Here is a 23,130-nt window from a genome sequence, read left to right as displayed (position 1 = left end):
AACGTCTTTCCTGCCCTATTTCCGCGCTCCCGTAGTGACGTCATTTTCCCGCGCCCCCCCTCCCACACGCGCGCTCGCGAGTGACGTCACAGAGAGGGCGTTTCGTCAGAGGTTTAATGGATGACGTCACCAAGACAGGGGGAGGGGAACGGGGTTAATGCCGCGGGGGGGGGGGGGGGCCCATTGATCCCTATGGGCTCCAATATCAATCCCATTGATCCTTATGGGGCTCTAACCCCATCCCATTGATCCCTATTGGCTCCAATCCCAATCCTATTGATCCCTATGGGGCTCTAACCCCATCCCACTGATCCCTATTGGCTCCAATATCAATCCCATTGATGCTTATGGGGCTCTAACCCCATCCCACTCATACCTATTGGCTCCAATCCCAATCCTATTGATCCCTATGTGGACCTGACCCCATCCCATTGATCCCTATTGGCTCCAATCCTTACCCCATTGATCCCTATGGGGTCCTAACCCCATCCCATTGATCTCTATGGGGCTCTAACCCCATCCCATTGATCCCTATTGGCTCCAATCCCGATCCTATTGATCCCTATGTGGCCCTGACCCCATCCCATTGATCCCTATGGGGCCATAACCCCATCCCATTGATCCTTATGGGGCTCTAACTCCATCCCATTGATCCCTATGGGGCTCTAACTCCATCCCATTGATCCCTATGTGGCCCTAACCCCATCCCATTGATCCCTATGGGGCCCTGACCCCATCCCATTGATCCCTATTGGCTCCAATCCCGATCCTATTGATCCCTATGAGGTCCTAACCCCATCCCATTGATCCCTATGGGGCTCTAACTCCATTCCATTGATCCCTATAGGGCCCTGACCCCATCCCATTGATCCCTGTTGGCTCCAATCCCCACCCCATTGATCTCTATGGGGCTCTAACCCCATCCCATTGATCCCTATGGGGCCCTAACTCCATTCCATTGATCCCTATGGGGCCCTAACCCCATCCCATTGATCCCTATGGGGCCCTAACCCCATCCCATTGATCCCTATGGGGCTCTAACCCCATCCCATTGATCCCTATGGGGCCCTAACCCCATCCCATTGATCCCTATTGGCTCCAATCCCGATCCTATTGATCCCTATGGGGCCTTAACCCCATCCCATTGATCTCTATGGGGCTCTAACCCCATCCCATTGATCCTTATGGGGCCCTGACCCCATCCCATTGATCCCAGTGTAACCCATACCTGAACCCATTGATCCCCAATGACCCCCATTGACCCCCATTGACCCCCATTGACCCCATTGACCCCTCACCCCCCGGTGCTCCCCTCCGCCGCCCCCCCCCTCCTCCTCCTCCTCCTCCTCCTCCCCCCCCCCTCCCCCCTCCTCGGCCCCGCCCCCTGGCCCCGCCCCCTCGGCCACGTCCAATGAGAGCAGCCCATGCAAGGGCCCCAGCTGGGGGCTCTCTAGGGTGGCCACCAAGCGCCTGAGTCCGGCCTTCAATGGCACCACGGCCTGGCGGAGCCGCACGGTCTGCCCTGCACCCACCGACCTGTGGGGAGACATAGGGGGTCTATGGGGCAGCTATGGGGTCCTATGGGGGTCTATGGGTCTCTATGGGGTCTCTATGGGTGTCTATGGGGTGTCTATGGGTCTCTATGGGTGTCTATGGGTCTCTATGTGGGTCTATAGGGTGCCTATGCAGGGCTATGGGGGGTGCAGGCAGCGCTGCGGCGCGGCCTCCAGGGGGCGGTATAGTGCTGCGAGGGGGCGGGGCCAGCGGAGGACACGCCCCCTAACGCTGGGCTATTGGGCTCTATGGGTGTCTATGGTGTGTCTATGGGTCTCTATGGGTCTCTATGTGTCTCTATGGGTTCCTTATGGGTCTCTATGGGGTCTCTATGGGTCTCTATGGGGTCTCTATAGCACCCCCTTCCAGCTTCCAAACACCCCCCCCCCCTTTCCCATTATCCCAGTACTCCCAGTGCTCCCAGTGCTCCCAGTGCTCCCAGTACTCCCAGTGCTCCCAGTGCTCCCAGTACTCCCAGTACTCCCAGTACTCCCAGTACTCCCAGTACTCCCAGTGCTCCCAGTGCTCCCAGTGCTCCCAGTGCTCCCAGTACTCCCAGTGCTCCCAGTGCTCCCAGTACTCCCAGTGCTCCCAGTACTCCCAGTGCTCCCAGTACTCCCAGTTACCCCAGTGCTCCCAGTGCTCCCAGTACTCCCAGTGCTCCCAGTGCTCCCAGTACTCCCAGTACTCCCAGTACTCCCAGTGCTCCCAGTACTCCCAGTGCTCCCAGTGCTCCCAGTGCTCCCAGTGCTCCCAGTGCTCCCAGTACTCCCAGTGCTCCCAGTATGAACCCAGTGCTCCCAGTGCTCCCAGTACTCCCAGTGCTCCCAGTGCTCCCAGTACTCCCAGTGCTCCCAGTATGAACCCAGTGCTCCCAGTGCTCCCAGTGCTCCCAGTGCTCCCAGTACTCCCAGTACTCCCAGTGCTCCCAGTACTCCCAGTGCTCCCAGTACTCCCAGTGCTCCCAGTGCTCCCAGTACTCCCAGTACTCCCAGTGCTCCCAGCGCTCCCAGTGCTCCCAGTACTCCCAGTGCTCCCAGTACTCCCAGTACTCCCAGTGCTCCCAGTGCTCCCAGTGCTCCCAGTACTCCCAGTACTCCTAGTACTCCCAGTGCTCCCAGTGCTCCCAGTACTCCCAGTGCTCCCAGTACTCCCAGTGCTCCCAGTGCTCCCAGTGCTCCCAGTACTCCCAGTACTCCCAGTACTCCCAGTACTCCCAGTGCTCCCAGTTCTCCCAGTACTCCCAGTGCTCCCAGTGCTCCCAGTGCTCCCAGTACTCCCAGTACTCCCAGTGCTCCCATTGCTCCCAGTACTCCCAGTGCTCCCAGTGCTCCCAGTACTCCCAGTACTCCCAGTGCTCCCAGTGCTCCCAGTACTCCCAGTGCTCCCAGTGCTCCCAGTACTCACCCCAGTGCCAGGGGCTTGGGACACTCCAGCCCTGCCCCCTCCATGCGCAGGGAGGCTCCGGTCAGAGCCTCGGGCAGTGGGTTCTGGAACAGGACCTGGATTGGGGCCTCCTGCCCCACAACTGCCGGAGCCAGGAGCTGGGGGGGCAATGGGGTCACATTGGGATCAATGGGGATACATTGGGGTCCATTGGGATCAATGGGGTCACATTGGGATACATGGGGATACATTGGGATCAATGGGGTCACATTGGGATCAATGGGGATACATTGGGGTCCATTGGGATCAATGGGGTCACATTGGGATCCATTGGGATCCATTGGGATCAATGGGGTCACATTGGGGTACATGGGGATACATTGGGATCAATGGGGATTCCCATTGGGGTGGATGGGAAGGGGGTTCTGGAACAGGACCTGGATTGGGGCCTCCTGCCCCACAGCTGCCGGAGCCAGGAGCTGGGGGGGCATGGGGTCACATTGGGATCAATGGGGTCACATTGGGATACATGGGGTCACATTGGGATGAATGGGACCCATCAGGATCCATGGGGATGAATGGGATCCATTGGGATCTATGGGTATTCCCATTGGGATGAATGGGATGTGTGTGTCTCCCATAGGGATGTGTGTGTATCCCATAGGGATGTCTGTGTATCCCATAGGGATGTGTGTATCCCATAGAGATGTGTGTGTATCCCATAGGGATGTGTGTGTATCCCATAGGGATGTATGTATCCCATACATTACCGTCAGTGTGAGCTGTGGCAGCTGCAGCTGCACCCTCAGCTCCCTGGCCAGGACCTCAGTGTGTGTATCCCATAGGGATGTGTGTGTCTCCCATAGGGATGTATGGGATGTATAGGATCTATAGGTTACCGTGAGCACCAGCTGTGGCAGCTGCAGCTGCACCCGCAGCTCCCTGGCCAGGACCTCAGTGTGTGTATCCCATAGGGATGTGTGTGTATCCCATAGGGATGTATAGGATCCATAGGTTACCGTCAGTGTGAGCTGTGGCAGCTGCAGCTGCACCCTCAGCTCCCTGGCCAGGACCTCAGTGTGTGTCTCCCATAGGGATGTGTGTGTCTCCCATAGGGCTCCATAGGGATGTGTATCCCATAGGGATGTATAGGATCCATAGGGATCTATAGGTTACCGTGAGCGTCAGCTGTGGCAGCTGCAGCTGCACCCTCAGCTCCCTGGCCAGGACCTCAGTGTGTGTATCCCATAGGGATGTGTGTGTCCCATAGGGATGTGTGTGTATCCCATAGGGATGTGTGTGTATCCCATAGGGATGTGTGTGTATCCCATAGGGATGTATAGGATCCATAGGTTACCGTGAGCACCAGCTGTGGCAGCTGCAGCTGCACCCTCAGCTCCCTGGCCAGGACCTCAGTGTGTGTATCCCATAGGGATGTGTGTGTCTCCCATAGGGATGTATGGTATGTATAGGATCTATAGGTTACCGTGAGCACCAGCTGTGGCAGCTGCAGCTGCACCCTCAGCTCCCTGGCCAGGACCTCAGTGTGTGTATCCCATAGGGATGTGTGTGTATCCCATAGGGATGTGTGTGTATCCCATAGGGATGTATAGGATCTATAGGTTACCGTCAGTGTGAGCTGTGGCAGCTGCAGCTGCACCCTCAGCTCCCTGGCCAGGACCTCAGTGTGTGTATCCCATAGGGATGTGTGTGTATCCCATAGGGATGTGTGTGTGTCCCATAGGGATGTGTATCCCATAGGGATGTATAGGATCTATAGGTTACCGTGAGCACCAGCTGTGGCAGCTGCAGCTGCACCCTCAGCTCCCTGGCCAGGACCTCAGTGTGTGTATCCCATAGGGATGTGTGTGTATCCCATAGGGATGTATGGGATGTATAGGATCCATAGGTTACCGTGAGCACCAGCTGTGGCAGCTGCAGCTGCACCCTCAGCTCCCTGGCCAGGACCTCAGTGTGTGTATCCCATAGGGATGTGTGTGTCTCCCATAGGGATGTGTGTGTCTCCCATAGGGATGTGTCTCCCATAGGGATGTATGTATCCCATACATTACCGTCAGTGTGAGCTGTGGCAGCTGCAGCTGCACCCTCAGCTCCCTGGCCAGGACCTCAGTGTGTGTATCCCATAGGGGTCTATAGGGCTCCATAGGGATGTATAGGATCTATAGGTTACCGTCAGTGTCAGCTGTGGCAGCTGCAGCTGCACCCTCAGCTCCCTGGCCAGGACCTCAGTGTGTGTATCCCATAGGGATGTGTGTGTATCCCATAGGGATGTGTGTGTCTCCCATAGGGATGTATGGGATGTATAGGATCTATAGGTTACCGTGAGCACCAGCTGTGGCAGCTGCAGCTGCACCCTCAGCTCCCTGGCCAGGACCTCAGTGTGTGTATCCCATAGGGATGTGTGTGTCTCCCATAGGGATGTGTCTCCCATAGGGATGTATAGGATCCATAGGTTACCGTGAGCGTCAGCTGTGGCAGCTGCAGCTGCACCCTCAGCTCCCTGGCCAGGACCTCTCCGCTCTCCTCCACGGTTCCCGTTGCCGTCACCTTGAGCGCATCCTGCTCCTGAACCTGACCCTGGTACTCGCGGTAGGGAACTGACAGCGGGATCACCTCCTCTGGGGGCACAAGGGGTCAGGATGGGGTCAGTATGGGGTCAATAGGGTCACAATGGGGTCAGTATGGGGTCACAATGGGGTCACAATGGGGACAATGGGGGCAATGGGGTCACAATGGGGGCAATGGGGTCACAATGGGGGCAATGGGAGCAATGGGGGCAATGGGAGCACAATGGGGGTAATGGGGTCACAATGGGGGCAATGGGATCGGGATGGGGGCAATGGGAGCGGGATGGGGGTAATGGGATCAGTATGGGAGCAATATGGGATTGATATATAGGATTAATATGGGACCAGTATGGGATCAATATGAAATCAATATGGAAGCAATATGGGATCAAATTACCCCATTGTCTCCCATTGCCTCCCATTCACTCCATTCACTCCCATTGATCCCATTCACTCCATTGACTCCATTCATTCCATTCACTCCCATTCACTCCATTGGCTCCATTGACTCTATTGACTCCATTCACTCCCATTCACTCCCATTGCCCCGCATTGATCCCCATTGATCCCATTGACTCCCACTGATCCCCATAGACTCTCATTCACTTCCATTGAGTCCCATTCACTCCCATTCACTCCCATTGAGTCCCATTGACTCCGTTCACTCCCATTGACTCCATTCACTCCTATTGATCCCCATTCACTCTCATTCACTTCCATTCACTCCCATTGATCCCATTGACTCCCATTCACTCCCATTGACTCCCATTCACTCCCATTCACCCCCATTGATCCCCTCACCCCCTTACCCTGTCCGGGCGCTATCTCCCTCCGGTGCACCTCCTGCCTGAACGCCGGCCCCGTCACCCCCGTGTACCTGACCGCAGCCAGCGCCAGGCGCAGCCGCAGCGTCCGCGGCTCCCTAATGCTGCTCCTGCACCCATTGATCCCCATTGACTCCATTCACTCCCATTGATCTCCATTGATCCCCATTCACTCCCATTCACTCCCATTGACTCCCATTGATCCACATTGATTCCCATTGATCCCCATTGAGTCCATTGACTCCCATTCATTCCATTCACTCCCATTCACTCCATTGGCTCCATTGACTCTATTGACTCCATTCACTCCATTCACTCCCATTGACTCCCATTGAGTCCCATTCACTCCCATTCACTCCTATTGACTCCCATTCACTCCCATTGAGTCCATTGAGTCCCATTCACTCCCATTGATCCCCATTGACTCTCATTCACTCCCATTGAGTCCATTGACTCCCATTCACTCCCATTGATCCCCATTGACTCTCATTCACTCCCATTGAGTCCATTGAGTCCCATTCACTCCCATTGAGTCCATTGAGTCCCATTCACTCCCATTCACTCCCATTCACTCCCATTGATCCCCATTCACTCCCATTCACTCCCATTGACTCCCATTGAGTCCATTGATCCCCATTGATCCCCATTGATCCCATTCCCCCCCATGTCCCTTACCCTGTCCAGGCGCTATCTCCCTGCGATGCACCTCCTGCCTGAACGCCGGCCCCGTCACCCCCGTGTACCTGACGGCAGCCAGCGCCAGGCGCAGCCGCAGCGTCCGCGGCTCCGGAGCCTGGTTCCGCAGCCTGACCCGCAGCTCCAGCGCCGCTCCTGCCACCGCCGGACCCGCCAGCGCCAGCGCCAGGGTGAGCGCGGAGCCGGAGCCGCGGCCGCGGGGGGGGCGCGAGCCGTGGGAGGTGGCTTTGGAGACGGCCTGGCGCTCCTCGGCTGAGCCTGGGGGGGAATGGGGTCAGTGGGATCAATGGGGTCAATGGGGATCAATGGGGGCAATGGGATTAATGGGATCAATGGGGCAATGGGGGTAATGGGATCAATAGGGATCAATGGGGGCAATGGGGGCAATGGGGCAATGGGAGGAATGGGGGCAATGGGAATCAATGGGGACAATGGGGGATATGGGGATCAATGGGGTAATGGAGGGAATGGGATCAATAGGAATCAATGGGGGGAATGGGATCAATGGGGCAATGGGGGAAATGGGGGGAATGGGGTCAATGGGGCAATGGGAATCAATGGGATCAATAGGGATCAATGGGGGCAATGGGGGGAATGGGGGCAATGGGATCAATGGGGTCAATGGGGGCAATGGGGGGAATGGGAGGAATGGGACCAATAGGAATCAATGGGGGTCAATGGGGGCATGGGGGGAATGGGATCAATACAAATCAATGGGAGTCAATAAGATTAATGGGGCAATGGGGGGAATGGGATCAATAGGAATGAATGGGGGTCAATGGGATCAATGCGGCAATGAGGGGAATGGGGGAAATGGGGGGCAATAGGAATCAATGGGGGTCAATGGGATCAACGGGGCAAGGGGGAGAATGGGATCAATAGGAATCAATGGAGGTCAATGGGATCAATAGAGTCAATGGGGGACAATGGGAATCAATGAGGGCAATGGGAGACAATGAGGGTGAATAGGGGGAATGGGAATTAAAGGGGGTAATGGGGGAGAATGGGGTCAATGGGGTGGATAGGGTAATGAAGGTCAATGGGGCTCAATGGGGATCAATGGGAATCAATGGGGCTCAATGGGAATCAATGGGGATCAATGGCTCTCATTGCCCTCTCCCCATTGGCCGCCTCCCCCTGGTTCCTCTGCTCCCATTGGCCACTGCCCCCGCTGCCCTGCTCCCATTGGCCGCCCCCCCCGTGCCCTGCTCCCATTGGCTGCCTCCCCCCCTGCCCTGCTCCCATTGGCCACCCCCCCCAATGCCGCTCTCCCATTGGCTACCCTCAGGATGCTTATAGAGGTGAGTGATGTCCAGGCGGGCGCCGGAGCCAGGCCCCATGGTGCTGATGCGGCGACCGATGGCTCCTTCCTCCACATGCACCACAGCGAAGGTGCCGTTGGGCTGGCGCTGCCAGTACACCTTGTCACTGTTCACCTGCTCATTAGCATGGCATGAATATTAATGAGGGTATGAATATTAATGAGGGGTGAGAGCAGGAACCCGATGGCTCCTTCCTCCACATGCACCACAGCGAAGGTGCCGTTGGGCTGGCGCTGCCAGTACACCTTGTCACTGTTCACCTGCTCATTAACGGGTCATGAATATTAATGAGGGCATGAATAATTAATGAGGGTAACAGCAGTGCTTCGTTACATGCATTACGCTTCATCAGCATACAATACCCCTCATTAGCATCCATTGCCCTCATTAGCATCCATTACCCCTCATTAGCATCCATTACCCCTCATTAGCATACATTGCCCCTCATTAGCATCCATTACCCCTCATTAGCATCCATTACCCCCTCATTAGCATCCATTACCCCCATTAGCATCCATTACCCTCATTAGCATCCATTACCCTCATTAGCATCCATTACCCCCTCATTAGCATACATTACCCCCTCATTAGCATACATTACCTCTGCGAACACAAAGGGAGTGTCATACTTGAGGAAAACCTCCCCATTCTTCACAGCCTCCACTGAGCAGGGCCCACAGCAAAACAGGCCTGGAGGGACCAGTATAAACCAGTAAGGACCAGTATGGACCAGTATGGACAAGGGTAACCCATTACAATCCCATTATACCCCATTATAACCCCATTATAACCCCATTATACCCCATTATACCCCATTATACCCCACTATAACCCCATTATACCCCATTATAACCCATTATACCCCATCACAACCAGTATAAACCAGTATAACCCAGTCTGTACCACTGCTGGTCTCCTGGGGGGTGGCATCCACCACTTGCCACCCATCGTGGCCCTCAGGCAGGTCTGGCCTCTTCATCCAGCAGTCGTTCCACACGTGGAAGTTCCTGTAGGACCAGTATAAACCAGTATAAACCAGTATAAACCAGTATAACCCAGTACCACATAGAGTCAGTGTTGGGGTGCTCCAGAGGCTTCCTAACCCCCATAAACCTAAATAAACCCCCATAAACCCCCCCAAACACCCAAACCAGTATAAACCAGTATAAACCAGTATAAACCAGTATAACCAGTACCAGACGGAGTCGGTGTTGAGGCGCTCCAGAGGCTTCCTAACCCCCATAAACCCAAATAAACTCCCATAAACCCCCATAAACCCCCCCAAAACACCCAAACCAGTATAAACCAGTATAAACCAGTATAAACCAGTATAACCAGTACCACATAAAGTCAGTGTTGAGGCACTCCAGGGGCTTCCTAACCCCCATAAACCCAAATAAACCCCTATAAACCCCCATAAACCCCCCCAAAACGCCCAAACCAGTATAAACCAGTATAAACCAGTATAAACCAGTACCAGACGGAGTCGGTGTTGAGGCGCTCCAGAGGCTTCCTGACCCCCATAAACCCAAATAAACCCCTATAAACCCCCATAAACCCCCCCAAAACACCCAAACCAGTATAAACCAGTATAAACCAGTATAAACCAGTATAAACCAGTACCAGACGGAGTCGGTGTTGAGGCGCTCCATAGGCTTCATGCTCTCGTCCAGGTAGATGTCAGTGGTGAGGGAGACGTCAGTGTCATGAGCTGAGTTGTAGTTGGTGACCGTGCGGGTGGGCAGCCCCAGGCACCGCAGCACTGCCAGTATACACCAGTATAGACCAGTATAGACCAGTATAATCCAATACAACCCAATGCAACCCATTATACCCCATTATAACCCCATTTAACCCCATTATAACACATTACAACCCAATATAGCTCAATACAACTCATTATACCCCATTATAACCCAGTATATCCCAATATAACCTAGTATACCCCAGTATACCTCAGTACAATACAGTACACCCCAGTATAACCCAGTTCAACCCAGTATAACCCAGTATGCACTGGTATATCCCAGTATAACCCAATACACCCCAATATAACCCACTATAACACAGTATAACCCAGTATGCTGCACTATATCCCAATATAACCCATTATAACCCAGTACACCCCAGTATAACCCCGTATACCCCAGTCTATCCCAGTATAACCCATTATAACCCAATACACCCCAGTATAACCCCATATACCCCAGTCTACCCCAGTATAACCCATTATAACCCAATACACCCCAGTATACCCAGTACATTGCAGTATAACCCATTATAACCCAATACACCCCAGTATACCCAGTATACCCCAGTCTATCCCAGTCCCTCCCAGTCCCTCCCAGTATACCCCAATATAACCCATTATAAGCCATTATAACCCAATACACCCCAGTATCCCCAGTCCCTCCCAGTCTATCCCAGTCCCCCCAGTCTATCCCAGTCCCCCCAGTCCCCCCAGTCTATCCCAGTCTATCCAGTCTATCCCAGTCCACCCAGTCTATCCCAGTCTACCCCAGTCTATCCCAGTATCCCCAGTCCCCCCAGTCTATCCCAGTCCCTCCCAATCTATCCCAGTATAACCCATTATAACCCATTATAACCCAATACACGCCAGTATCCCCAGTCCCTCCCAGTCCCTCCCAGTATCCCCCAGTATAACCCAGTATAAACCAGTATAAACCAGTATACCAGTGGTCATGACGCCAGCGAACACCCAGCACTGGCCGTAGCGCACGGGCGCCCCCGTGCGGTGGAAGCCAGTATAAACCAGTATATCCCAGTATCCCCCAGTATAACCCAGTATCCCCCAGTATAACCCAGTATACCCCAGTATACCCCAGTATACCCCAGTATAACCCAGTATAAACCAGTATAAACCAGTATACCAGTGGTCATGACGCCAGCGAACACCCAGCACTGGCCGTAGCGCACGGGCGCCCCCGTGCGGTGGAAGCCAGTATAAACCAGTATATCCCAGTATCCCCCAGTATAACCCAGTATAACCCAGTATCCCCCAGTATCCCCCAGTATAACCCAGTATAACCCAGTATCCCCCAGTATCCCCCAGTATCCCCCAGTATAACCCAGTATATCCCAGTATAAACCAGTATATCCCAGTATCCCCCAGTATACCCCAGTATAAACCAGTATAAACCAGTATACCAGTGGTCATGACGCCAGCGAACACCCAGCACTGCCCGTAGCGCACGGGCGCCCCCGTGCGGTGGAAGCCAGTATAAACCAGTATATCCCAGTATACCCCAGTATACCCCAGTATCCCCCAGTATAACCCAGTATAACCCAGTATAACCCAGTATAACCCAGTATATCCCAGTATAACCCAGTATAAACCAGTATAACCCAGTATAAACCAGTATAAACCAGTATACCAGTGGTCATGACTCCAGCGAACACCCAGCACTGTCCATAGCGCACGGGCGCCCCCGTGCGGTGGAAGCCAAGCAGGATCTCAACGGAGCCAGCCCAGGCCGAGGGGTTGGTGCCGGCCTCATAGCGGCCGGTCCAGTTCCCGACCAGCACCCCATTGTCGTCTAGGGAGTTCACCTGTGGGGCAATGGGGTCTATGGGGTCTATGGGGTCTATGGGGTGATGTGGGGCAATGGGGTCTATGGGGTGATGTGGGGCAATGGGGTCTATGGGGCAATGGGGTCTATGGGGCAATGGGATCAATGGGAGTCAATGGGTGCCGGCCTCATAGCGGCCGGTCCAGTTCCCAACCAGCACCCCATTGTCGTCTAGGGAGTTCACCTATGGGGCAATGGGGTCTATGGGGTCTATGGGGCAATGGGGTCTATGGGGTGATGTGGGGCAATGGGGTCTATGGGGTGATGTGGGGCAATGGGATCTATGGGGTGATGTGGGGCAATGGGGTCTATGGGGTGATGTGGGGCAGTGGGGTCTATGGGGTCTATGGGGCAGTGGGGTCTATGGGGTGATGTGGGGCAATGGGGTCTATGGGGTAATGGGATCTATGGGGTGATGTGGGGCAATGGGGTCTATGGGGTAATGGGATCTATGGGGTGATGTGGGGCAGTGGGGTCTATGGGGCAATGGGATCTATGGGGTCTATGGGGCAATGGGGTCTATGGGGTGATGTGGGGCAATGGGGTCTATGGGGTGATGTGGGGCAATGGGGTCTATGGGGCAATGGGGTCTATGGGGTGATGTGGGGCAATGGGGTCTATGGGGCGATGTGGGGCAGTGGGGTCTATGGGGCGATGGAATCTATGGGGTGATGTGGGGCAATGGGATCAATGGGAGTCAATGGGTGCCGGCCTCATAGCGGCCGGTCCAGTTCCCGACCAGCACCCCATTGTCGTCAAGGGAGTTCACCTATGGGGCAATGGGGTCTATGGGGCAATGGGATCTATGGGGCAATGGGATCTATGGGGCAATGGGGTCTATGGGGTCTATGGGGCAGTGGGATCTATGGGGTCTATGGGGCAGTGGGATCTATGGGGTGATGTGGGGCAATGGGGTCTATGGGGCAATGGGATCTATGGGGTCTATGGGGCAGTGGGATCTATGGGGTGATGTGGGGCAATGGGGTCTATGGGGTGATGTGGGGCAGTGGGGTCTATGGGGCAATGGGATCTATGGGGTGATGTGGGGCAATGGGGTCTATGGGGTGATGTGGGGCAATGGGGTCTATGGGGCAATGGGATCAATGGGAGTCAATGGGTGCCGGCCTCATAGCGGCCGGTCCAGTTCCCAACCAGCACCCCATTGTCGTCTAGGGAGTTCACCTATGGGGCAATGGGGTCTATGGGGTCTATGGGGCAATGGGATCTATGGGGCAATGGGGTCTATGGGGTCTATGGGGCAGGGGGATCTATGGGGTCTATGGGGCAATGGGATCAATGGGAGTCAATGGGTGCCGGCCTCATAGCGGCCGATCCAGTTCCCGACCAGCACCCCATTGTCGTCTAGGGAGTTCACCTATGGGGCAATGGGATCTATGGGGTCTATGGGGCAATGGGGTCTATGGGGTGATGTGGGGCAATGGGGTCTATGGGGTGATGTGGGGCAATGGGGTCTATGGGGTCTATGGGGCAATGGGGTCTATGGGGCAATGGGATCAATGGGGTCAATGGGATCAATGGGGATCAATGGGATCAATGGGTGCTATAGGGTGCTATAAGGTGCCATAGGATGCTATAGCAATCTATAGGGTGCTATAGGTTGCCCTCCAGCCCCATAGGGACTCACCATGGCCGACACCACCCTGGACACCATCACTGGGTCCCCCCGGGCGCTATGGGGCATCCCCCTGCGGTCCAGGATGTAGAGGCAGGCGTCCAGCACCCCCTGGTCGAACTGGGGCAGACCCACATCAATGGGGTCAGACCCACATCAATGGGGTGAGACCCACATCAATGGGGTCAGACCCACATCAATGGGGTGAGACCCACATCAATGGGGTCAGACCCACAGCAATGGGGTGAGACCCACATCAATGGGGTGAGACCCACAGCAATGGGGTGAGACCCACATCAATGGGGTCAGACCCACATCAATGGGGCAGACCCACAGCAATGGGGTGAGACCCACAGCAATGGGGTGAGACCCATAGCAATGGGGTGAGACCCATAGCAATGGGGTCAGACCCACAGCAATGGGGTGAGACCCATAGCAATGGGGTGAGACCCATAGCAATGGGGTCAGACCCACATCAATGGGGTCAGACCCACAGCAATGGGGTGAGACCCATAGCAATGGGGTGAGACCCATAGCAATGGGGTCAGACCCACATCAATGGGGTCAAACCCACAGCAATGGGGTGAGACCCATAGCAATGGGGTGAGACCCACAGCAATGGGGTCAGACCCACATCAATGGGGTCAGACCCACATCAATGGGGTGAGACCCACATCAGTGGGGTGAGACCCACAGCAATGGGGTGAGACCCACATCAATGGGGTCAGACCCACAGCAATGGGGTGAGACCCACAGCAATGGGGTGAGACCCACAGCAATGGGGTCAGACCCACAGCAATGGGGTGAGACCCACAGCAATGGGGTCAGACCCACATCAATGGGGCAGACCCACATCAATGGGGTGAGACCCACATCAATGGGGTCAGACCCACATCAATGGGGTGAGACCCACAGCAATGGGGCCAGACCCACATCAATGGGGTCAGACCCACATCAATGGGGCAGACCCACAGCAATGGGGTGAGACCCACATCAATGGGGTGAGACCCACATCAATGGGGCTGGACCCACATCAATGGGGTCCCCATCACCCATAGACCCCATAAGCCACCAATGGGAACACCTCATTCCAACCCCATTTCCACCTCAATTTTGGGTCAAAACCCCTCGAATTTGGGCTCGTTTGACTCCTCTCGATCTCCCCGACCCCATCGTGACCTTTCCCACCCCGTTTTGGGCTCAGAAAGGAGGATTTTGGGTCAAAAAGAGCGGGTTTGGGGTTACCTGCCCATAGTTCCAGGAGCGCTCCACGATCTGCTCCTCGGTGCCATAGAAGATGCGTCCGGTCTCATTGAGCACATACTCATTGAGGTCTGAGGTCGGCTCCATGTACACAGAGTCCTCTATGGGGCACAGGACCCATAGGCACCAATGAGCACCATAGACCCATAGGCACCTATGGGTGATGCTGCCCTATGGGGGTGGGCCCAAAAACGGGCTTTTTTGCCCCAAAAATGAGGTTTTTCACCCAAAAAATGACCTTTTTTCAGCCAAAAATGACCTTTTTAACCCCAGAAATGACATTTTTCACACAAAAATGACATTTTTCACCACAAAAATTACTTTTTTCACCCCAAAAATGACTTTCGTCACCCAAAAAATGACCTTTTTTACCCCAAAAATGACTCTTTTCACCCAAAAAATGACTTTTTTCACCCAAAAATGACATTTTTCACCCCCAAAATGACATTTTTCACCCAAAAATGACCTTTTTAACCCCAAAAATGACATTTTTCACCCCAAAAATGACCTTTTTAACCCCAAAAATGACATTTTTCACCCAAAAAATGACTTTTTTCACCCAAAAATGACCTTTTTAACCTAAAAATGACATTTTTCACCCCAAAATTACATTTTTAACCCCAAAAATTACTTTTTTCACCCCAAAAATGACCTTTTTAAGCCCAAAAATGACTTTCTTCATCCAAAAAATGACTTTTTTCACCCCAAAATGACCTTTTTAACCCCAAAAATGACATTTTTCACCCAAAAATGACATTTTTTACTCAAAAAATGACTTTTGTCACCCAAAAAATGACCTTTTTCACCCAAAAATGACCTTTTTTCACCCCAAAATTACCTTTTTCACCAAAAAAATTACCTTTTTCACCCCAAAATAACCTTTTTAACCCCAAAAATTACTTTCTTCACCCAAAAAATGACTTTTTTCACCCAAAAGACAACTTTTTTCACCCAAAAATGACCTTTTTTACCCCAAAAATGCCGGTTTTTTCTCCAAAATGACCTTTTTACCTCAGAAATGGCCTTTTTCCCCCAAAAATCACCCTTTTTAACCCCTAAAATCACCATTTTCCACCCCAAAACCCCCATATTTCACCCCCAAAATTCCCCTCTTTTACCCCAAAAATGCCCTTTTTCACCCCAAAACCACCATTTCCCACCCCAAAAACCCCATTTTCACCCCAAAATGCCCCTATTTTACCTCAAAAATCCCCATTTTCACCCCCTATTTGCCCCAAAACCCCCGTTTCTGACCCCAAAACTCACCGGGGCACCAGGGGTTAAAGAGCACGATGACGTCATGACGCTCCTGGAACGGCGCCGCGTACTCCCCCCCCTCCTCGGTGCGCGTGCGCACGCTCAGCCGGTAGCGGCCAATGGGAGCGTGGGGCGGGGCCGTGACGCGCAGCCGGAGGGCGTGGCCAGCGCCTGGCCCCGCCCCCTCCTCGGCCCCGCCCCCTTCCTCCTCCGCCGTCCAACCCGTGGCCGAGCTCTCGCCCAATGGGATGAGGACGTGCGTGCCCTTGGCCACCTGGGGGGCGGGGCCTGCGCGGTGACGTCACGGCGTCAGCGGGGGGAGGGGGCGGGGACGCGGGGGAGGGGGAAAGGGAGAGGGAATGACGTCAAAAGGGCGGGGGGTGACGTCATAAGGGCGGGAAATAGACGGAAAGGGCGGGGAAATGACGTCAAAGGGGCGGGGAAACATTGAAAGGGTGGGAAAACGATGGGAAAAGGGCGGGAAAATGACGTCAAAGGGTGGGGGAAATGACGTCAAAGGGGCGGGGATATGACATCATAAGGGCGGGTGAAATGACGTCATAAGGGCGGGGAAATGACGTTTAAAGGGCGGGAAAATGGCGTCAAAGGGGCGGGGAAACATTGAAAGGGCGGGAAAACGACGGGAAAAAGGCGGGAAAGTGTCAAAAAAGGTGGGAAAAGAAAAAAAGGTGGGAAAGTGATGCAGAAAAGGCGGGAAAACGTCAAGAAAGGCGGGAAAATGATAGGAAAAGGCGGGAAAACATTGAAAAAGGCGGGAATATCATTGAGAAAAGGCGGGAAAACGTCAAAAATGATAGGAAAAGGTGGGAAAATGATGGGAAAAGGCGGGAAAACGGTAAAAAAGGCGGGAAAACGATTCAGAAAAGGAGGGAAAACATCAAAAAAGGTGAGAAAATGTAAAAAAAGTGGGAAAATGTCAAAAAAAGTGGGAAAATTATGGGAAAAAAGCAGGAAAACGTCAAAAAAAGGCAGGAAAATGATGGGAAAAGGTCTGGGAACGGCTCCCATTGGGTGGGGGATGGGGATGGGGGGAGGGGATGGGGTGTCGGGGTCCTCACCCAGGGTGAGCTCCACGCAGAGGTCGTCCTGGGGCTGCCTGAGGGCTCTGGGCAGGCGCAGGCACAGGGAGAACGGCTGCCCCCGGCGCACGACCAGCACCGGGCACCGGAAGTCAGCTGTATGATGGGACACGGGGTCCTCGGGGCAGCCAATGGAGAGCGAGAGTGGGATCAGCTGACCTGTGGGGCGGGGATAAGGGGTCAGGGGTCATGGAGTTAATGGGGTGGGGGGGAATGAATGGGGGGGAATGAATGGGAATGAATGGGGGTGAATGGGAATGAATGAATAGGGGGTGAACAAATGGGAATGAATGGGGAGAATGGGGGGCATAAATGGGGGTGAATGGGAGGGAATGGGGAAGAATGGGGGTGAATGAATGGGGGTGAATGGGGGGAATGAATGGGAATGAATGGGGGGAAATGGGGGGAATGAATGGGGGAGAATGAATGGGAGGGAATGGGGGGAATGGGGGGAAATGAATGGGGAGGAATGAATGGGAATGAATGGGGGAATAGGGGAGAATGGGGGGGAATGAATGGGAGGGAATGGGGGGAATGAATGGGGGTGAATGGGAGGGAATGGGGGGGAATGAATGGGAGTGAATGGGGGCAATGGGGGGGAATGAATGGGGGGGTCATGGGGGGAATGGGGGGAATGAATGGGGGTGAATGGGGGGGAATGAATGGGAGGAAATGGGGGGAATGGGAGGGAATGGGGGGGAATGAATGGGGGTGAATGGGAATGAATGGGGGTGAATGGGAGGGAATGAATGGGGGTGAATGGGGAAGAATGGGGGGGAATGAATGGGGGTGAATGGGAGGGAATGGGGGGGAATGAATGGGGGTGAATGGGAGGGAATGGGGGGGAATGAATGGGGGTGAATGGGAGGGAATGAATGGGGGTGAATGGGGAAGAATGGGGGGGAATGAATGGGGGTGAATGGGAGGGAATGGGGGCAATGAATGGGGGTGAATGGGGGGAATGGGGGGGAATGAATGGGGGTGAATGGGAGGGATGAATGGGAATGAATGGGGGAGAATGGGGGGAATGAATGGGGGTGAATGGGGGGAATTAATGGGGGGGAATGGGAGGGAATGGGAGAGAATGAATGGGGGTGAATGGGAGGGAATGGGGGTGAATGGGAGGGAATGAATGGGGGGGAAATTGGTGTAAAAAACAGGGAATTTTGGTCCAAAAAGTGGGAAATTGGGCCCAAAAAGTGGGAATTTGGGTTCCAAAAGTTGGAATTTGGGGTCAAAAAGGGGGAATTTGGGGCTATTATGGGATGGAGAACCCCTCAAACCCCCCCATTACCCCCTATGGGACTCCCCATCCCCTTCCCTCCCGCAGGCTTCACTACTCCCAACACCCCCCGCCTAGGCCTCATTGTCCCCCAATGGCCCTCAGGCTTCCCTACTCCCAATGCGTCCCTATGGGCACTGACCAGGCCGCGCCGCGTCCTGGTGGGAGTGGGAGTTTGGGTCCAAAAGTGGGAATTTGGGGCAAAAAGGGGGAATTTGGGTTCCAAAAGTGGGAATTTGGTGTAAAAAACAGGGAATTTGGGCCCAAATAGTGTGAATTTGGGGCCAAGAAGTCAGTTTTTGGGACAAAAAGGGGGAATTTGGGCCCAAAAGTTGGGAATTTGTGGTAAAAAAGAGGGAATTTGGGTCCAAAAAGGGGGAATCTGAGATAAAAAGTGGGAATTTGTGGTAAAAAAGAGAGAGTTTTGGTCCAAAAAGGGGGAATTTGCATTCAAATGTGTTAATTTGGGGTAAAAAAGAGGGAATTTGGGTCCAAAAAGGGGGAATCTGAGGTAAAAAGTGGGGAGTTGTGGTAAAAAGAGGGGATTTGGGTCCTAAAAGTGGGAATTTGGGCCCAAAAATGTTAATTTGGGTCCAGAAATGGGGAATTTGTGGTAAAAAAGTGGGGAATTTGGGCCCAAAAGAGGGAATTTGGGTTCAAAAGTGGGAATTTGGGGTAAAATAGAAGGTATTTGGGCCCAAAAAGTGGGATTTTGGGTTACCTTACCCCCTATGGGGTCCCTCCTGTTCCCTCCCGCAGGCTTCACTACTCCCAACACCCCCCACCTAGGCCCCATTATCCCCCAATGCCCCTCAGGCTTCCCTACTCCCAACGCATCCCTATGCACACTGACCAGGCCTCGCGGCCTGCAGGCCGCGCCGCGCCGGGGCCTGGTGGGAGTGGGAATTTGGGTCAAAAAGTGGGAATTTGGGCCCAAACAGTGTGAATTTGTGGTAAAAAAGAGGGAATTTGGGTCCAAAAAGGGGGAATTTGGTGTAAAAAAGAGGGAATTTGGGTTCAAAAAGGGGGAATCTGAGGTAAAAAGTGGGAATCTGTGGTAAAATAGAAGGGATTTGGGTCCAAAAAGTGGGAATTTGGGGCAAAAAGTGGGAATTTGGGCCCAAAAATGTGAATTTGGGTCCAGAAAAGGGGAATTTGTGGTAAAAAAGGGGGGAATTTGGGCCCAAAAGAGGGAATTTGGTTCCAAAAAGGGGGAATCTGAGGTAAAAAGTGGGAATTTGTGGTAAAAAAGAGGGGATTTGGGCCCAAAAAGTGGGAATTTGGGGCAAAAAGTGGGATTTTTGGGTCCAGAAAAGGGGAATTTGTGGTAAAACGGGGGAATTTGGGACCAAAAGAGGGAATTTCAGGCAAAAAGTGGGAATTTGCACCCAAAAATGTGAATTTGGGTTCAAGAAGGGGAAATTTGTGCCCAAAAAAGGGGATTTTGGGTCCAAAAAGAAGGAATTTGGGTCTAAAAAGGTGGATTTTGGGTTACCTTACCCCTATGGGACCCCTCCGTCCCCTTCCGCCCCGCAGGCTTCACTACTCCCAACACCCCCCGCCTAGGCCCCATTATCCCCCAATGCCCCTCAGGCTTCCCTACTCCCAACGCATCCCTATGCACACTGACCAGGCCTCGCGGCCTGCAGGCCGCGCCGCGCCGGGGCCTCGCGTGAGTCGGGCTCCCAGCGGCGCTCGGCGGTGCGGCCGCAGCAGTGCCCGCAGCAGCGGCACAGGCGGCGCCACAGGCCCCGGCGGGGGCCAGGTCGCGGCTCCGGAGCCCCCCGGGCACGGAGGGAGGCGGCGGCCCAGCGGCCCGGGTCCCACCGCGGGTCTGCGGCCGCCATTGCCTGCAATGGGGAGCGGTCAGCATGGGGTCTATGGGTGTCTATAGGGGTCTATGGGGGTCTATGGGTGTCTATGGGGCTCTATGGGGTTTCTATGGGTCTCTATAGGGGTCTATGGGGTGTCTATGGGGGTCTATGGGGGTTCTATGGGTGTATATGGGGTCTCTATGGGTGTCTATGGGGGTCTATAGGGTGCCTATGGGTGTCTATGTGGGTCTATAGGGTGTATATGGGTGTCTATGTGGGTCTATAGGGTGCCTATGGAGGGCTATGGGGGGTGCAGGCAGCGCTGCGGCGCGGCCTCCAGGGGGCGGTATAGTGCTGCGAGGGGGCGGGGCCAGCGGAGGACACGCCCCCTGCCTATGGGCTATGGGGGTAAAGGGGGAACTATAGGTCTCTATGGGGATCTATGAGGATATATGGGGGGCTATGGGGCTCTATGGGTATCTATGTGTCCCTATGGGGTCCCTATGGGTCTCTATGGGGATCTATGAGGGGCTATGGGGCTTCTATGTGTGTCTATGGAGTCTCTATGGGGATCTATGGGGTTTCTATGGGCATCTATGGGGCTCAATGGGGTCTCTATGAGGTTTCTGTGGGGATCTATAGGGATCTATGGGGATCTGTGGGGTCTCTATGGGTCCCTATGGGGTTTCTATGGGGTTATGTGGGGATCTGTGGGGATCTAAAAGGATCTATGGGTCCCTATGGGGTCTCTATGTGTCTCTATGGGTCTCTATGGGGTTTCTATGGGGCTCTGTGGGGATCTATGGGGATCTATGCTGGCTCTATGGGGTCATAAAGCCCTGTATGGACCTATAGGAGACCTGTATGGACCCATAAGAGACCAGTATGGACCAATAAGAGACCAGTCTGACCCCATAAGCACCAATCAGAGACCAGTCTGGACCCACCTGGACCAGTATGCACCAGTATAACCCATGAACCCCCTGCATAACCCCCCATTAAAGCCTCCCCCCCGTTCCCAGTCCCACCAGTCTGGCCCCATAGAGCCCAGTATGGACCAGTATGGAGCCCATTACCCCCCCATTGCCTCCCAGTACCCGCCCGGCCGGCGCCGCCGCTCCCAGTACAACCAGTTCCCCCAGTCCGCCCAGCCCCATAGAGCCCCATAGAGCCCCATAGAGACCCCATAGAGCCCCATAAAGCCCCATAGAGCCCCATAGCCCCCCCCTCCCATTGAGCCCCATTGCTCCCAGTACCTCCCAGTGCCTCCCAGTAGCTCCCAGTAGCCGCGGGTCCCAAGCAGGGCACGGGGGGAAGGGGAGGGAGGGGGCGGGGCCAGCGCTGGCCACGCCCCCTCTTTGAGGCCACGCCCCCTTCGTTGCTCCACACCTGCGGGCCCCACCCTGGATCACTATGTGGCAACGGGGGGGGGGGTAGGGTGGGGAATGGATCACTATGTGGCAAGGGGGGGTAATGGGTGGGCTATAGGTCACTATGTGGCAGCGGGGGGAATGAATGGGCGATGGATCACTATGTGGCAGGGGAGGCCTAAGGGGTGAGGCAATGGGTCACTATGTGGCAACAGGGGTTATGGGATGGCGCAATGGCTCACTATGTGTCAGAGGGTGCAGCAGCTCACTATGTGGCAGGGGGAGCCTATGGGGTGTGGTAATGGCTCACTATGTGGCAGGGGGGCAGTGGCTCACTATGTGGCAGGGGGGTTCTAATGTAGAGCCCCATAGCTCACTATGTGGCAGGGGGAGCCTATGGGTTGTGGTAATGGCTCACTATGTGGCAGGGGGGTTCTAATGTAGAGGCCCATGACTCACTATCTGGCAGGGGCGTTCTAATGTAGAGCCCTATGGCTCACTATGTGGCAGGGGGGTTCTAATGTAGACCCCTATGGCTCACTATGTGGCAGGGGGGTTCTAATGTAGAGCCCTATGGCTCACTATGTGGCAGGGGGGTTCTAATGTAGAGCCCTATGGCTCACTATGTGGCAGGGGGGTTCTAATGTAGAGCCCCATGGCTCACTATGTGGCAGGGGGATTATGACGTAGAGCCCTATGGCTCACTATGTGGCAGCGGGGTTCTAATGTAGAGCCCTATGGCTCACTATGTGGCAGGGGGGTTCTAATGTAGAGCCCTAAGGCTCACTATGTGGCAGGGGGTTCTAATGTAGAGCCCTATGGCTCACTATGTGGCAATCCCCCCCCCCCCCCCCAGGCTCAAGGGTGGCTCACTATTTAGCAAGGGGGCCAAGGATGGGGCTTGCTCATGGCTCACTATTTAGCAGCGGCGGCGCTCCCAGGGCGGCTCCCTATTTGGCAAGAGAGGGCAGGGCCGGGCAAGCCTGTTGCGGTCTATGGCTCCCTATTTGGCAAGAGAGGGCAGGGCAGGGCAAGCCCGTTGCGGTCCATTGCTCCCTATTTGGCAAGAGAGGGCACGGCAGGGCAAGCCCATTAAGGGCTGTGGATCACTATTTGGCAGTGGCGCAATCCAACCCCCCCTTCCCCCCCCCATGGGCCCCGCCCGGAGGTGGCGAAATGGATGCATCCGGATGATGCAATGGGAGGGAATGGGATGGGAATGGGATGGGAATGGGATGGGAATGGGATGGGGATGGGATGGGGATGGGAATGGGATGGGATGGGGATGGGAATGGGATGGGAATGGGATGGGAATGGGATGGGGATGGGATGGGATGGGGATGGGATGGGGATGGGATGGGAATGGGAATGGGATGGGGATGGGAATGGGATGGGAATGGGATGGGAATGGGATGGGGATGGGATGGGGATGGGATGGGGATGGGATGGGG

At 54.6% G+C, this 23,130-nt stretch overlaps 1 protein-coding gene across 1 annotated transcript; it reads right to left on the bottom strand.

Annotated features, from left to right (window-relative positions):
- Positions 1-15: 15 nt before the first annotated feature.
- TGM1 (transglutaminase 1) lies at positions 16-22,905 on the bottom strand. Its single transcript, XM_034072512.1, has 17 exons — positions 22,596-22,905; positions 21,566-21,698; positions 20,126-20,345; positions 17,193-17,372; positions 16,123-16,401; positions 14,839-14,957; positions 13,606-13,713; positions 11,766-11,940; positions 9,994-10,132; positions 9,274-9,377; positions 8,972-9,060; positions 8,331-8,484; positions 7,028-7,306; positions 5,419-5,579; positions 2,962-3,098; positions 1,382-1,536; positions 16-59 (listed from the first exon to the last, which is right to left on the bottom strand). Exons 3-17 carry the CDS (start codon positions 20,340-20,342, stop codon positions 16-18), a joined length of 2,340 nt encoding a protein of 779 aa, XP_033928403.1. The 5' UTR covers positions 20,343-20,345; positions 21,566-21,698; positions 22,596-22,905.
- Positions 22,906-23,130: the final 225 nt, after the last annotated feature.

The sequence above is a fragment of the Melopsittacus undulatus genome, chromosome 30 (genome assembly GCF_012275295.1).
Source record: "Melopsittacus undulatus isolate bMelUnd1 chromosome 30, bMelUnd1.mat.Z, whole genome shotgun sequence".
Taxonomy (NCBI): Eukaryota; Metazoa; Chordata; class Aves; order Psittaciformes; family Psittaculidae; genus Melopsittacus; species Melopsittacus undulatus.
The sequence above is the reverse complement of the archived record's forward strand: the minus strand, read 5'-3'. Positions and strand labels throughout refer to the sequence as shown.